This window comes from Microtus oregoni, unplaced genomic scaffold, assembly GCF_018167655.1.
Source record: "Microtus oregoni isolate MIOR12 unplaced genomic scaffold, Mior012 000020F_ref0000438, whole genome shotgun sequence".
NCBI lineage: Eukaryota > Metazoa > Chordata > Mammalia > Rodentia > Cricetidae > Microtus > Microtus oregoni.
Window position 1 is genome coordinate 34578347 of NW_024543079.1, and position 17776 is coordinate 34596122.

General features: G+C 41.4%; 1 protein-coding gene across 3 annotated transcripts in view; it reads right to left on the reverse strand.

Moving 5' to 3' along the window:
* Positions 1-17640, reverse strand: part of Mcm8 (minichromosome maintenance 8 homologous recombination repair factor) — a 33723-nt gene extending 16083 nt beyond the window's left edge. Inside the window, exons 1-12 of one of the 3 annotated variants that reach the window (XM_041670502.1) lie at positions 17552-17640; positions 16615-16786; positions 16160-16243; positions 14163-14245; positions 13629-13778; positions 12312-12415; positions 8402-8600; positions 7349-7434; positions 5004-5155; positions 4503-4698; positions 2112-2142; positions 1277-1417 (exon numbers count right to left, since the gene is read on the reverse strand). In XM_041670502.1, the coding sequence (XP_041526436.1) occupies positions 1277-1417; positions 2112-2142; positions 4503-4698; positions 5004-5155; positions 7349-7434; positions 8402-8600; positions 12312-12415; positions 13629-13778; positions 14163-14245; positions 16160-16243; positions 16615-16762 (1374 nt within the window). In that variant the 5' untranslated portion in view covers positions 16763-16786; positions 17552-17640. Of the gene's footprint in view, positions 1-1276; positions 1421-2111; positions 2143-4502; positions 4699-5003; positions 5156-7348; positions 7435-8401; positions 8601-12311; positions 12416-13628; positions 13779-14162; positions 14246-16159; positions 16244-16614; positions 16787-16886; positions 16941-17551 lie in introns of those variants that run through there. The other 2 variants (XM_041670499.1, XM_041670501.1) reach the window with 2 other exon arrangements.
* Positions 17641-17776: the final 136 nt, after the last annotated feature.

Consider the following 17776-nt stretch of genomic DNA (forward strand, 5'->3'; position numbering starts at 1 on the left):
TTTTTATTGTTTAGGGATGTGTGGTGTGTGTGTGTGTGTGTGTGTGTGTGTGTGTGTGTGTGTGTATTGGTGTATTACATGAATGTATTAAGTGTACCACATGTGTGCAGTGCCTGGGGAGGCCAGAAGAGGGCGTCATATCCACTGAAACCAGAAACACAGATAGCTGTGATCTGCTATGTGGGTACTGGGAACCAAATTCAGGTCCTCTACAAGAGTGCCAATTGCTTTTAATCAGCTAACCATCTCTTCAGCCTCTGTTTTCACTCTTACTATAACTAGGTAACCCTTGCCTCGCTATCAGGCTGTTGCAAGGGTTCAGAACAGATTAAAGTATGTTCTTCTGGCCAGAGACCCAAACAAGGATGTAATGTTTTAAAGGAATGAAAAAGACAGGTTTACTATTCAACCACAGGGAATAAAGATGACACGTGTGAAGGGTGGTGGGATGAAGATGCAATGGCAAGATCAAAGTAATCCTGTCTGCACACCAGGATCACCTTGGGGCCCTACATGTGGACAAGTACTAGCTTCAGGCTGCCTATACCATCCTCAAAGAGTTTCAAAGACAACTGTGATACACAACCAGTGCTCAACTGCTAGACAAAGATTCATCAGCACAGGAGTGACTGCAAGGAGGGGGTTTGTGGACATCCTTAAGAAGGACACTGCTGGGCACCACTCTGGGAAGACTACAAGCATCCAACAAAATACCTTCTAGAGCCATCACGAACCCAAGAGGAACACACCATCAGGCTCTGGCTGACAGAGACAGAATCTTCTTCAGTGGCTAACAACCGACTGGTGAGAAAAGCTGTTTTGCTTTGGATTCAGAGAAATGGTGGCAATGTACACAGATATAGATCCCTTACCTTTACCAGAATATTCTGAAGCCCTAGCAAGATGCCTATATACTTGTAAGGAGAGAACACATGACCAGCTTTACTTCCCTCTCTGTTCTGTTCATCGCTGTAGTCACATCACAAGAGATTAGCAAAGCATTACCAGGTGCAATAATGGTCTAAGGAAAATAGCATTTCATCATAGTTAATATCGCCAGAGACCAGGATGCCTATGTGGAGTGTGGCAGAAGACTAGCCTGGTGTGAAAACAGAGCCACATATATAATACATATTACTCATACAAACTCCAGTACCTCTATACCCCCAGACAAACTAGATCCTCTGCAACCCCAAATGCCATTTGTTGAGAAATGTCACCTGTCAATTATTCATACATTATATAAGCAGAAGGCAAAATACTAAATAATTAATACCTGCAGCATTTGACTCTTCCCCAAGCCTGGATCTCCAACAATCAGGATATGTGGGTCTCCTCGAATAGGAATCCTGTTTTTGTCATCTGCGTACTTCTGGCTACCGCCAAAGAGTGCTAACGTCAAGCCTGCTTTAACAAGCTCGTGTAGAAGGAGGGAACAAGACAGAAAAACATCAAGATGACTAGCAGGAGGAATTCCTGCATGGTTACAGTACGACTTGTCTGTCTGGAGATTATTTTCTCTTCACAGTGCTGATGGAGGGCAAGGCTTGGTACCTAGTTAGTCAGAAGCTCTATCCCTGAGCTATGCTACCAGCCGGGATACTGAACTGAACCTTATTTTTTTTACAAAGAAGTCAAGAAACAAAGCCAGGCATGTCAACAATCCAGAGCTTTAGAGATACCAACACAGGAAGGTTCTAAGTTCAAGGCTATGTGAGGCAACACAGCAAAAGCCTGTCTCAAAAGTAAAAACATCTACAAATAAACTTCTATAACACAACGATTAAAAACCAAGACTGAAAGTATATAAATCAGTGGTATCTTAGACACTGCTAAGAACAGCTCTGCGTGTCACCAATCCATTCCCACGTAGGAAGCACCTACGGTGCCGACTTTAACCTGGTGTCTAATTACTTTGTCTTGTGTCACAGGGCTGCATTCCCAGTAGCTGCTGGCAGCTCCCGAGGGCTATTATTTGCCTCCAACATAATCAACTTATGGAGAATGATGACTCAAAATATTAATAACTGGTAAGAGAATCTAATTACTTTTTAGTATTAATATTGACAACCTGATGTACTTTTTGAATGAAGGTGAAGTAATATACTTACTTCATGACCAAATATGACAGGACAAAGTGAGCTGAAAAATAGAAGACAATTTATAAATTCTAACTTAAATTTCATAGGTCCATTAGAAGGTCTACTTTACAATTTCCTTAATTTTCTTTACTTAGTATCCAAAAAGGGAGTAAATTCTACATCTCCTCAATTCCACAAATTTTATTTTTACAGTAAACTTTATTTAATCTATAAAGAGAAGGATGCTTTAAAATCCATGCTTCTCTGAGGGAGTACTTGAAAAACATCTTAACACAGCTGATCTTACAGAATTAAATGAACTATTATCACGTTTTCCACATTCCAGGTTTCTTGTTTTATTTGAACAGACATCTTTAATCTGTGTAGTTGTCACGGAAAATAGGACACTAATAACTAAGCTCAGTACAAATATTAGTATTTGAAGATAGTATAGAATTTCGTTTCTTTTCAGTTCAATTCAGAAGGGTCAGATTAAAATGTGAATATAAGGAAACAGACCTACAAGGGCTGGAAAGTGATTCAACCTACAGAGCTCTTGCTGCAAAAGTATAAAAATTTCAGACTTCCAGAATCATGTTAAAAAAAAAAAATAAGTATAAGCCAGATGGTGGGGCACACGCCTTTAATCCCAGCACTCTGGTGGTAGAGGCAGGGATATCTCTTGAGTTTAAGGTCAGCATGATCTACAGAGTGAGTTCCAGGATAGTCAAGCTACACAGAGAAGCCCTGTAAAAAAACAACAACAACAGCAACAACCCCCACCCTCCAAAAAAAACCACAGGTATAGTGGGAAGCTGTAATCCTAGCACTGGGGAGGTAGAGACAGACGGATCCCTGGTGCTCACTGCCCAGTTTAGCCAACCTCTAAGTTCCAGATTCACTGAGAGACTGGCTCAAAACATAAGATGCTTAGCAATAAACACAAGGAACATACCTGATGTTAACATAATGTGTGTGCTCGCTCGCGCGCGCGCGCGCACACACACACACACACACACAGTATTTGCATGTGTCCATTTTGTAAGTAAGGAATGAATAAAAATGGCCAGGGTAGTAGCCAGGAGTAAAGTGTGAATCTTCCTCCTGTTTTAATAAACAGAACCTGGTGTCCCTTGAAACTAATTATTTACCACGTCCCAGTCTAACTGCCACCAGCTTCCTACCAAGCACCTGTGCCTGTGACTTTTCTACGGCCAGAGAAGCATCGCCAGTAGACAAAGAGCAGAACAGAAGTGCTGGGCTGTTCCTCAAATCTAGGTCCCCAGGAGGCACTCTTGTTAGGGCACCAGGCCCGGCTGCCATCCCTTCTCTGTACTACCCCTGCCTTCCTGCTACTTCTGAGCTCCTCTCCCAAATAAATGACATTTAGCCAAACCGTTGCCTCCAAAGGCATCTAAACTGAAGCATAACTGCTGTGTCCTGACAGTTCTAACTCTATCTTCTCTGTCCTCTCACAGTCCACTTCTTATCTAGCACTGGTCAATAAACTAAAGGTCCAGGGTGGAAATAATTTCAGCTGTGTAGACCATACTGACTCAGTCTCTAGCATTCAACTAGTAGTAGAAAGCAACAACATGCAAATCAATTGGGTGTGGTATTTTCACTAAAAACTTCCTGAAAAACAGTGTGCCTACATCACTAATCTGCTAGATTAATAAAGTGAAAGATAATTCTTTAAAAAACTTCAGTTTGGATGATGAAATCACAAACATGAAGATGGAGAAAGAGGCAAACTGGTGAGCAGTGCCAAAGACGGGCCACTAAGGGGCTGCTTCACTTACAGCCAGTGAGGAGTGACAGCTGCCTGGGCCTCCACGTGGCTGTTCCTGGCGCCTGCCTGCCTGCCCAGACAACCCCTCTGTAGCTCACACACGCAGATCCTATCACAGCACCAGCTTTCCCAGAGTAGGTCAGGGTGGCTATGTGGTGGGAAATTCATGCATTTAAGGACAAGAACTTAAGTAACTCAAGACTTTCCTCAGTTGGCAAACTGACATATGAAAAATAGAAAGAAAAGACTCAATTCTGGAGCCAGAAACCTTGATCAATTTTTTACAGAATGTACTCCGAGTCTTCTTCCTTCTTGATTTTCCTCATTTCTTCAAAATTACCCCCAAATTGACAGAATGCCAAAAGCATACTATATCAAGTAAGACAAGTACGTTACTAACTAATAAGTACACGGCAAACTTCTGTGTGAGACAGTCATCATTTAAGCTAGGCATCATTTTTCCTAAAAAGGCCTAAGTATAAACACCCCTACCATGAAATAACAAATAGCGGCCTACACGTGCTCTACGGATTCAAGTTGTTGCGCATTCTGACTAGTTTCTCTGACAAGTAACCAAGAGCATACTGCCATGCATATCTGTGGCAAAGCCTCGGGTCACTAAGACATACTTGACAATGAGCTTCAGCAGGTTCTCTTCGGCCTGAATCTCTTGGATGGCATAGAGGTCTTTAAGTGAGAACTCCATCAGTGTCCCATGCTGACTCCCGTCCTCTGCAGTCTGAGATTTCTGTCCTTTGCTGTTGCTAACAGAATTTGACTCAATGTACAAAAGGAACATGCACTTATCGTTCTTATTCCGAGAACCTATAAATTCAAAACATTAAATGTACTGTTTTCATTTTCTATACAAGAACTTGACTGACTGTTCAACAAGATTTATGACTGAGTAACTTTATTTACTATTCACTTGAGGCTTTTTAGAGACAAGGCCTTAAGAGGAACCTCAAACTGTGACGACCCTTCTACCTCAGCTTCTTGAGGACTAGAGCACTTCATCTTACAAAGAAAAAAGGAATTCCTAAATTATTTGAGATGCAGAAGTATCTTATAGATAAAAAAAGCTAATATATCACTGTTGAGAGACAGTCATGAAGAAAGTTACAACATACCTTCTTCGGTATTTGAGACTTTGACAATTCCAGTAATTGTCACTGTATCTCCTGGGACACAACTATCTACAAGATCATGAACGAGTTCACATTCGATTGTTCGAGGGATCCGCCCTGCTTCTCTCTGTGCATCAGACATCAGCTCCTGTATCCTAAGGCATTCAACAGTTTCAAGTTAGAATACATCTTCCTTCAGCTGTTTTCTTCAATACAGTGACTGTTCAGGATCTGTACAATGCTGCTCTAGAAGAAGGCAAACTGGTTTGTAAGGAGTTCAATGGTATTTCAAAAATCACTTTAATAGTTCCCAGTTGAGGATGGCAGAATGAACATATTTGTATTCATTTCACCTAGCATCCCTCAAGAATCCAACAAATAGCCGGGCGATGGTGGCGCACGCCTTTAATCCCAGCACTCGGGAGGCAGAGGCAGGCGGATCTCTGTGAGTTCGAGACCAGCCTGGTCTACAGAGCGAGTTCCAGGACAGGCTCCAAAGCCACAGAGAAACCCTGTCTCAAAAAAAAAAAAAAAAAAAAAAAAAGAATCCAACAAATAAGAGTCACCAAAGAAGTGAAGGCAAGTTTGGAGCATGCAAATGTCGCGGTAACAAATGAGGTATTAGTGAAACTTCTGAAAAGAGCAGACAGTGAAATAGTGATGGATGAAGCACAATGCTGTCCAGAATGCACAGACTAAACTCATCAGGGGATAGAGAAGCGGCAACCCAGGGTCTCAGGAGAGCCCCAAGAGGTTCTCAAAGTTGGGGACAGGCAGCAACAGACAGTACAAAAATAAGTTTTTAGAATTTCTTTGGAAGGAGTTGGCAATCAAGTAGGGAAAGAACAAGAATTTACCATCAGGAGCAGGAACACTATCCTATAGGAATGGGCAAATTCCTTCTAAGAGGGCGCTAAGATGTCCACACAGCTACCTCAAATCCAGAATAAAACCTCCTCAGTTCAGCATTTTAGGAGCTCTAACCAATTCAAGAACACTCAAAACTGTCTTACTTGGGAAGAAGACCCAAAGAGGAAGAACTCCAACACACAGAGAGCAGAAAAGAAGATCCCACCTCTGCAAACAATTTCTCACCTCATCTCTGAAATGGTAGAGGTTCAGGAAGAGAAAATTAAAAAAAAAAAAAAAAAAAAACAGAAGTCTAAGAGTATGTCCAAAAAAACAAAATAAAAAGTGTTTTGAGATGGGAACAGAGGGAAATCAGAAAATTAAAATCACCAGGGTAAGTCAGCGTGGTGCATGTCTGTAACTCCAGTGCTCAAGAGGCTAAGAGAATTGTGGATACAGGTTATGGGCTACAAAGTTAGTCTCGATACAATGACAGCAACATAAAAAGCAAAGGTTTCTAGAAATGGAACACCACCAACAACTAATTTGGAAAGCAAGCGAGAAATGAAAAGGTGGGGCAGACACAAGACAATGGGTAATGATAGGGGCGCACATGACTGAAGTCCAAAGAGAAGATAACTCAGGGACAAAAAGTGTCAAGGGGCATGAAAATAACTAGGTATCCTTCACCATTTCATAGGTGCACAAATAAAGAGATTACAAAGAGGGGGAGTTCAGCACCCTAAAGGGAATGAGAGTCCGACAGCATCAGGCGCCCCACTAACAGCAGGGAAGACAAAAACTAAGTAGACTCAAGGAGCTGTCATGGACATAGAATCAAAGCTGGAATGACTAGATGAAAACTACATAATGAGGAGGCTGGAGAGATGGCTCCACGGTTAAGAGCACTTACTGTTCTACTAAAGGACCCATGTTCAGTTCCCAACACTCATGAACTGCCTGTAACTACAGCTCGGGGGTTCAATCCCATGCCAATCTTCTGGCCTCTGATGTCCTCTTCTGACCTCTACAGGCACTAACACATTCATGGCACACATTCATGTAGACATACTACACATAAATAAAAATAAACCTTCTTTGCAAAACAAAAAACCAATGCCTTACTTGCAAAACAAATAAAGTAAAATAAACCAATAGTAAATGGCATAAAATGTTGAACAGAAAATGAGAACCTATCATAAAATAGCCCACTTTTAAATGATTATCTAAAACTTCAATATTATCACAGCCCATCATGGAGTATGAAATGAGTCACGACATTTAAGTACAAAATGAACCACTTCTCAGTAGCAATGGGATGTAATAGCTGCATCCTTTCTAGAATCCAGTAACCAATCAATGTCAAAGAGATAATTAGCATTTTAAAACAGTCTCATCAAATAAGCACTGTTTGTAGATCAGATGCCACGATATATATAATAAAACCAGACTTCCTCGGCAGAACAAGAACTCTTTTACTTTATGTTCTGAGTGCTTACTTGATCAACTGCCAGTCCACTGTAACTGTGAGCGGAGAGCTGCGCAGAGGAGCAAAGGACTTCCCTCGACAGGCAGGCACAGGACACTGCAACACGAGATTCACACGGACTCTGGTAAGCCATAATCACATCTTACAGTAACTAAGTTACAATCTTACCCACTTCCTGTTATAATCTTCAGATGTCATTCTTGGCCCTTTTCTAGCTGACCTTTCTCATTGCCTGTACTTCCTTTTTGCTGTGAGTAGCCAAAGCTCCCATCTCACCTTCCGACTGTATACTTATTCCTTTCTCTAAACCCAGGAACTCTCCCAGTCTTAGGCTCCTTGCCTGCCCCTTCTTCAGTCTACATGCTTTGACCCAATCTTCTTCCTCTGGAAAGTCTTTATCAAGAACCTTTGTTTTAACCCTCAGGTCTCCTCTAGCCCCTTTGTATTGTGTGGTATATTCACTTGACAAGTGATTCTCACTGTATATGCAGGATGTGTTCAAGTTTTCCTAAGTCACTTGTGTGTCTGAAGCTCCAGGTACATTTATAAACCTAAGGCACTGTAGCAGATAGGAACAGTGTAACTCCCTGATCAGTAGCGGGAGTCAGTTTCCCCTCCTGGAATCTGGCAGTCTGTGACAGAAGTCATGGTGCATGATTTCCAAGGCCGGCATATGAAAGGCAGCATTCTGCCTACCAACTGCTCTTTCCACAGCAGCTGTCAGCAGCCAAGAGCAGACTACAAGCTCTGAACTACCATCACGTGTGTGAAAAGCCAAAAGCAGCCCATAAGGAAGGTGCCCAGTCAGGACACCTCTACCAGTTCCAGCCATCATGGGCTGGAACACCACGGAGACACAGAGGCAGAATTACCCAGGTGGGAGTTCTTCTCGCCTTCTAAACCAAGAAGTCATGAGAAATAACAGTCTTGTGGTTTTGAGATCTAAGTATAAGGCCATTTGCTCTGCAACAGCTCTGATCAAAGACTCTGGGAAAGGTTTTCTGTAAACGGATGTGCCTTCTTAAAGATGACAGAAGGTAAAGTTGGTTAAGGAACACATCACCTTTGTAGGAAGATTGTACTTCCCATCGGGAAGAGGGAAGCTCTGGATCTCTCCACATGCAGCACAACGGAAAGCCATCTTGGTGCAGAGAGGCTTGATGTTACCGACACGAACCACAGTCCCTCTTACAGAGATGTACTTCCCATAGCAGTTTGCTCGGATGCTCTTGAGGTGTGTTAAGGGCTCATAGTTGTACACTCTAAAAATAAAGCAAGAATGTGCCTATCTATAAACTTATGATGAACAGAAAGAGTTGTATTTTCACAGGTTCCTTTGGGAGCAGCTGTAGAATTTATCCCAGAAATTTCACATGAGCTAAATTTTATTAAAAATTGCTAATCTCATATGTTGCCATCTAGGGAAAAAGTGAGAGGGAAAGAATTAATGAAAAAAAAAAGGAAGCCACTGTGGAATGTACGCCTTTAATACCAGAACCCAGGAGTCAGAGGCAGATAAATCTCTGAGTCCAAGGCCAGCCTGGTCTACAAAGTGAGTTACAGGACAGCCAGGGCTAAGAAAGAAACCCTGTTTTGAAAAAAAAAACAAAAAACAAGGCTGGAAAGATAGCTCAGAGGTTAAGGACACTGACTGTTCTTCCAGAGGTCCTGAGTTCAATTCCCAGCAACCACATGGTGGCTAGCAATCATCTACAATGAGATCTGGTGCCCTCTTCTGGCCTGTAGTCATACATGGAGGCAGAGCACTGTATTATATACATAATCAATAAAATCTTTAAAAAAAGAAAAACAAAAACAAAACAAAACAAACAAAAGAACAAAGAAAGGAAAATTAATTTCAAAAGGAAAATTCTATAGATAAAGTGACTCTAGAGTTTCTAACGTTTTTCATGTTTCTCTCTCTCTCTCTCTCTCTCTCTCTGTGTGTGTGTGTGTGTGTGTGTGTGTGTGTGTGTGTTTTATGCTTAGTTTTGTTGCTGTTTTGAGGCATTTTGGGTTTTTTTTGTTTTTTTTTTAATTTTTTTGTTTGAAATATTTATTTATTTATTTATTATGTATACAATATTCTTTCTACATGTATGCCTGCAGGCCAGAAGAGGGCACCAGACCTCATTACAGATGGTTGTGAGCCACCATGTGGTTGCCGGGAATTGAACTCAGGACCTTTGGAAGTTGGAAGAGCAGGCAATGCTCTTAACCGCTGAGCCATCTCTCCAGCCCCCTAGAAGTGTCACTCTGGTTGGTTTAATAAAGAGCTGAATGGTCAATAGCTAATTTCCAGGCACAGAGGATGCTAGGAAGAAGGGTGAAGATGCCAGGAGACAGAGAAGAAATATGAAAACAGAATGGACAATATTAAATGAGGTAAACAAGTCTCAGGGCAGCACATAGATTAATAAAAATGGGTTAAGTTAAAAGAGCTAGCGAGAAACAAGTTCTAAGCTATCAGCCAAACTTTCATAATTTAATAAGAAGTCTCTATGTGGTTATTTGGGAGCAGGCTGGAGGGACAGAGAAAGACTCCCTACAGAGACAGGCCTTGAACTCAGATATCTGCCTGTCTCTGCTTCTCGGATGCTTGGATTAAAGGTGTATACCACCACTCCTGGCCTAACTTCTCAGGTGCCAGGATTAAAGGTGTGCACCACCACACCTGCCTAACTTCTTTTTAAAGAGCTGCTACAAAATATCTCCTATAAATTTTTGGAAGAGAAAAACAAAACCCTGAAGTTTAAAGAATTTAAAAACTCTGGAAATGATGAAGTAGAGAATATTTACTCCCCTGTGTCTAATATAATTCTAAGAATTTAGTTAAGTACACTTCACAAATAATCACATTTATATAGTAGTCTTAACAGGTTCAAAAACAACCTTTACAAGTTTTCAGGTCAGGAAATCAGCTTACTGAGGTAGAAAAATATTAACGTTTATCATGATGTGTTAGAATAATCCTCAGTAGGTCATTTGGTTATGGTACCAAATAAGCAAGGAACATTGGTTTCCTTATTTATATAAACGGAGGTTCTCGTTCTGTTTTTGGCTTTTTTCCTTTCCTTTTCTTTCAGCATTTACTGATTAGTGTGTGCAAGGGCACACATGAGTGTACTATGGCGTACATGTGGCGCTCAGAGGACAACCTGTGGGAGTTGGCTCTGTCCTTCCACTATATAGGTTCCAGGGACTGAGCTCAGGTCATCAGGCTCAGTGGCAGCATCTTTTATCCACTGAGCCTTCTCACCAACCCAAGGTTCTTGTTCTTAAATACTTTTCACTACACAAAAACATGTGAGCACCCTTCAATGGAAGAATGGATGAAGAAAGTATGGAATATATACATATTAGAGTACTACTCAGCAGTAAAAAACAAGGACTTTGTGAATTTTGCATGCAAATGGATGGAAATAGAAAACACCATCCTGAGTGAGGTAAGCCAGACTCAAAAAGAGGTACAGGGATGTAGTCACTCATATTTGGTTTCTAGCCATAAACAAAGGACATTGAGCCTATAATTAGTGATCCTAGAGAAGCTAAATAAGGAGAACCCAAAGAAAAAGATATAGGCATCCTCCTGAATATTAACCTTCATCAGGCGATGAAAGGAGACAGAGACAGAGACCCACATTGGAGCACTGGACTGAAATCTCAAGGTCCAAATCAGGAGCAGAAGGAGAGAGAGCACGAGCAAGGAACTCAGGACCACGAGGGGTGCACCCACACACTGAGATGTTCTATCGGGAACTCACCAAGGCCAGCTGGCCTGGGTCTGAAAAAGCATGGGATAAATCCGGACTCTCTGAACATAGCGGACAATGAGGAATACTGAGAACTCAAGAACAATGGCAATGGGTTTTTGATCCTACTGCACGTACTGGCTTTGTGGGAGCCTAGGCAGTTTGGATGCTCACCTTACTAGACCTGGATGGAGGTGGGTGGTCCTTGGACTTCCCACAGGGCAGGGAACCCTGATTGCTCTTTGGGCTGATGAGGGAGGGGGACTTGATTGGGGGAGGGGGAGGGAAATGGGAGGCGGTGGCGGGGAAGAGACAGAAATCTTTAATAAATAAATAAATTTAAAAAAAAAACATGTGAGCAAGAAAGAATACACTGAATATAGTTCACAAGGGAAAAAATACAAATGACCAACAGATATTTGTAGAATTTCACTGTCAATTAGGCACCATGGAAAAGCAAGATAAAACTGCTTTGAGATTTCATCTCAGTCAGTAAAAACTACTATCAATAAGAAAAAAAAAGGTAAGAAATGCTGTCAGGATCTTTCATACACTTCTGGGGAAATGTAAACTGAAAAAATCAGTAACCCTAAGAAATGGAAAACAGAATTATTATATGACTCGGCTTTACCACTACTGGGTATAAACCTCAAGGATTCTGAATGAATTCACTCACATTTACTGCTGTACTACTCACAAGAGCCAAGATAATGAACTAGTCTAGATAGCTGTAATAGATAAATACATAGGGAAAATGTGGTACATAACACAATTTTATTAGATTGTAAAAAAGAATGAAATTATGACACTTATAAAAATGGATAGAATCAGAGATTATTACATTAAGTGAAATATGCAAGACTCAGAAATATACACTGCATGCTTGTTCTCATAGATGAAGTACAGATTTATAGATTTATAGACACACACATGAACGTAGAAAGGGTCACGGAAGTGGGGGAACAAGTCTCAAGGGAGATAGGAGGGGTAAACAAGAGAGGGTAACGGAATCTCTGCGCCATGAAAACAGAAGCAAGCACTATTTAAGGAGAGGAAGGGATCCAGTCAAAGGTTGAGAGGGGAAATAAGTGAGGCCAGTGGGGGATGGGAGGAAAATAAAAACAGTCATAATATATGTATGCATAAATGTTTCACAATGAAATCCATTTGTTTTACAACAATCAAAAAGTTATTGAGAAAAAATAGCATCAAGCTTCTTACCTTGCAAAAATATGTGGCACGTTTACCATTGTTTCCCCATCATTAGACAATCCCTCTTGAGCTTGTAATTCAGCTGCATGCCGTTCAAGGTCCTTGGTTAATACCTTAGTCAAAAATTGAAAAACAATACTCTTTAAGCAGAACTCTCAGAGAGAACCCAAAGTTCATGAAGAGCTCAGGAAAAAAATAAATAAATAAACAGTACTGTAATAGCTAAAAGACTGATAACCGATTATGACTATTTTGCAGTAAATTATTTCATTTGGGATCTTCTTGTACCTGTACCAGAAAACTTCAGCATCCCTACCTTTTGTCCCAAATAAACCTAACATTAAAAGTCCTTACATTGGGGGCTGGCAAGATGGTTCAGCAGTTAAAAACACTCGCTGTTCTTGCAAAGGACTGAGGTTCAGTTCCCAGCACCTGCATGGTGGCCCAAGTCCAGTTCTAGAGGATCCATGCTTTTTTCTGACGTCTTTGGGCACTAGTCACACATACATGTGGGCAAAGCACTCATACACATAAAATAACAGCCCTCAAAGCCATTACCCACTGGGTTCCACTACAAAACATTCAGTAGGGCATGCCTCAGCGTGAGCCAGAGCAGGAAGGATGGAAAGGAATTGTGCTGAAGAGCATGTTAGATGAGTAAGGAGATGGCACAGCTGCCTGGCTAGGGGAATAATGGACTGGATGAGTCTGAAGGCAAGAGGCAGGGTTCCCAGTGCAGGGTGTTCAGCAGTGCACCAGGATGGCCTGACCTCCCCTGCAGTGTCCAGATTCTACGTATTCATTTAAGACCTATCCTAAGCCCACATCTTCCCTTGAGCTTTCCCCATTCTACCCCACCTCTCAAGGCACCCAGCACTAATCTGTGCCTTTCCTGGGATCTGCTTCCCTTTACCTGGAAGCACTTCGGTGGGTGCTTTCAGGTGCTGTGTCGTCTGTCCCTGAGGAAAACTGACACAAGCACAGAACAACTGTCACTTTCAGTCTACGCATGGGACCCTCGGAGAAGTGATTTTTCTGATGCTAAAGGAACTCACATTTGAGGTCAGTCCTTGTGCTCCAAATTCCTGACACCATGCTTGTTTTATATTTCATATTAAATCAGATATCTCCTCAAAAAAAATCATAACTTCTATATCGAGTAAAATTAAGCTGATTCAAGGAAATTGTATATAGGCTGAATTTGTTATCTCCTAGGGGAAGTCTACAATCCTTAAATTCTAACCAACTTCTGTTAGTAAAAGCTAAGTACCTTTTAAAAAGCACTGACACTATGGTATTTCCATTTAAAACGTTGGCTAAATTTACCTGATGTATTGCCAGACCCATACATGCCAAGGTTTTCTCAGGGGTATCTCTTAATGCATTTTCTATATCTGGTATCAAGTTAGTTATTTCATCATCTTTTGTCAGCTCTTTAAAGTCCACCAAAATGCTTCCCTTTCTTTCTATTTCATCCTATAAAAGATTAAATCTTAAATATAACAATTGCTTTTTTGCAAGTCACTTATCATAATTATTTAGTATGCACTTTGAGAAAGCATGGAATAGTCAACACAGTGATAATTCTAAGTTTTCTTACATAGCTGTAATATTGCAAATATTTTCATGTACATACTTAACAAACTTTTAAAATTTCTATTTATGATAGTATCTCTAAGGACGAGAAAGCTTAAGTAGAGATAATATAATTCACGTAGGCCCACACCGCTGGTATGTGAGAACCAGGAACTAAGTGACACCCATCCACTCCAGCATCACACTCACTAGCACCTCAAACACACTGTCCAGTTAGCTGTCACATAAAGACAGACTGTCAGTGTTGCTGTAGAAAGCACTTACCTTATCATAAAGGTCAATATGCCTTGTGAAAAATTTCTCAAAAGCTTGAATCTTCTCAATAAAAGGAGAACTATCACTGTAAACTAATCCAACAAATACAGCATTAGCACCAATAATCAAAGAAGCATTTATATGTTCCTGAGACAGATCCCTAGAAACACCACAAATTTCCCCCCTTACTTTGTATTGTGATTAGATCTGAATACTGATATGAATACTTGAGATTCTAAAAAGAAAATGACATCTGAATAACCTGAAATATCTATAAAAGTCCAAAGAGCTGAGAAACTTTCTACTGAGTCTTGAGTATATCAATTCAAATACCTCATACAATAAACTTAACTAGTCATTATAATAAATGCAAAGCCATTCACAGGAACGGAGCTAAACATAATCACTGTCTTTGCAAAGTAAATTCTACTTGTTCAGACTGCTACCTTTCAAATTATTTCTGAAGACTGAAGACAGACCACAGACCAATGCTTAACTGTAATCTCAAAACTATAATGCTGCTTCAGTCTAGTGAAATAGAGCTGGTCAACTTTAAGCAAGGTATCTCTTAAATCCCATCTTTAGTAATCTAAAGGTCACTTACAGTTCTCTGAGCTGTTAGGACAATAATAAAAACGTTGGTGGTTAATGTATCATAAAGGAATTAAAAGATCGTCTGTGAAACACATCTATCAAGTTAATAGGGAAGGAAAGAAGAATTCATTCACAGAATGAATACTGAAAGTCACAAAGACAGGATCCTTGACCACAGCAATATAGTATACTAGAGGGGGAAAAACACACAGCTTTAGTTGGGCAGTGGTGGTGTATGCCTTTAATCAGGAGGCAGAAGTAGGCAGAGTTGGAGGCCAGCCAGGTCTACAAGAGCTAGTTCCAGGACAGTATCCAAAGATACACAGAGAAACCCTGTCTCGAAAAACAAAAACAAGCAAACAAAAATCCACAGATTTAAATAAAAAGAACAAAAAGCACATTTCATAAAAGAGATAACAAGCATGTAGATACCATAAAGGAAGAACATCTCCACAGTTCATAAAAATGTCTGACAGTAGATGGTACTCATCTCTACACAGACTTGAAGTGGCATCTAACTCTTAGTTCCAAGCCTATTACTGTGTTTCTTGTTGGGACACTGACATCTGTGCCCAAGTTCCCAGACAACCTTTAGGTTTAGCCAACTGGAGACACTGTAAGGACTGGAAGGCGGCAAGAAGTATGAAATAAACTATTCTTGTTTTTATTCATTCTTTTAAGATTTACTTTTATGCATATGTGTGTCTGTGTTAAGTATGTTACATGTGCAGGTGTCTGCAGAGGCCAAAAGAGGGTTTCAGAGCAAACTTTCCTCTGGAACCCAAGTTCAGACCCTCTAGAAGAATAGTAAGTATGCTTAACTTCTGAGCGACCTCACCAGCCTCTTATTGCGGTTCTTTTCAGTATCTCTCCTACTGCACAGAACAACTATTGTTCCAAGCTCCAGGATCCAACCAACATCTGATGAGTCCTTAGTTGCTGGGCTCAACCAGCTTCATTCATCTGTGTTCTGAGCACAAAGCAGGGTGCCTTCCTAAGTCCTAAAGCACAGCTTTGGAGGGTGCCCTGAGATTAAAACGACATCTCTACTGTTCCTCCATCTTTGAACTCCCAACTTCTGGCAGCCTTGGAATGTTGGATGTTTGTTCTCCCTCAGCCACAGGGATCAGACTGCTGTGTCCGGAAATCACTACTTTCCAGGAGGCTACCTCAGTGCTCCCTTTCTGCTTTTTGAGTCTTCCACATACACATCTAATTCTTTGTATTAAACCCTTCTTTGAGACACTCACCAGTTTGTTTTCCTGATACATGCATAAAAACAACACTCCTAACAAATGTTTGGAAGAGCAGAAGGCATGTTATCAGACAGCCAACTGAATCATGGTAACATGAAATGTAGTATCCAGAAATGGATATCTAACTCCAGGTACGTTTAAGATCTTTAACTCTACCTTCAGAGAAATAAAGCTTCCAGCCCTTATACGGTATAAACTGATCCAACGTTGACTGTAGACGTAAAGGCTGCGAAGTCTGTTCTGAAAAAGCAGAATATGATGTTAGTAAAAAAACAAAGCACTGTTTTCACTCCTAGCCCCTCCTCCCAGGGTCTATTAATAGAGTCTAAACTGGACAGGTCAATAAAAATAATATCCTGCTGTCTACTAGGCATGACTTGCTTTTTTAAAACATGTTTATGCATGTGTGTGTTGTCTGTGACCACGTGTGGGCCAACCCATGCCAATGTGCACACGTGGAGGTCACATGACAGCTTGCAGGAGTCAGTTCTCTCCTTCTATCGAAGTGGGTTCCTAGCGACCTGAGGGTCATGGGGCATGGTGGCAGGCACTCTTTCCCACTCCACCATTTCCTGGCCCTTGAGTTGTTGCTTTCATGAGAACGCACTTACCAGAAGTTTGCTTTCCTGTGGCTTTACTCGGGTCAGTTCTGTCCTCTCTTTCTCTCCAGCTTCCTGAGAAGCTCCCGCCACCTCTTCCTCTCTTCCAGCTTTGGAATCTTCCCCGTCCAAAACCTCTTCCTCTATACGCACCGCTCATGTCTTCTAAAGGTCAACAACACTCCTAAAAACGTATTAACGTAGTAAAAGGAGGAAATTAATGCGTTGTGTTTGAGAACTTGCACATAGGCTTGCAAAATTCCATGCCACAGTATAAAGCTTACGTTTTGTGTAATTATTTAAGAATTTGTTTGTTTTTCGAGACAGGGTTTCTCTCTGGCTTTGGAGCCTGTCCTGGAACTAGCTCTTGTAGACCAGGCTGGCCTCGAACTCACAGAGATCCGCCTGCCTCTGCCTCCCAAGTGCTGGGATTAAAGGCGTGCGCCACCACCGCCCGGCCTCAAGAATTTAATACCCATCACGATTTAAGGTACACTACAGCCGTTTACTCAGCTCCAGTTTTCAAAGAACCACCAAGAGAGAAATAAAGACGGTAACTTGAACCTGTCTGCAGTGTTTGAGACTATTATTAGGCAATACTAGCTGAACATAATCCCCACCTGTAAGATTCTAGGGCTATATTGTAGTTCAATCTTTGTTGTATTATTTTCTGTGGCAAGCTGTCCTAAACTGTTCTAAAGGATAATAAAAATCCACTTAAAAATGCCTATCCCACTGCTACAAAGTATTAATGATATATTCATACACTGCGGTGAAATTCATTAAGAGAGCCTATTCTAATCTCGAAAGGGTTTAGTTAATAACTAAAAGGTTCGCAAAGAAGCTTGTTTGTAATAACACTGAGACAAAACACAAGCCCTCAGGACGCTCAAGATGAGACATCCCATCACAACACCACCTTCCACAGCGACCCAATAGGATAACATACTGGGAACGGTGGCAAGTCCAACATATATTTAGGACCCGCAGTCCCTGACTTCATTCGCGTCCCGTCGTCCTAATTGCGAGAGCCCCCCCCCCCCCCCCCCCCCCGAGTCCTCCCAGCCAGCGACCGGGCCTAGGCGGTGCGCACGCGCACGCAGGGCTACGCGGACACTCAGGTTCCAGAGCAGCCCGGGTGCCAGGGTCGCCGAGCACCGGAACGCGAGACTCA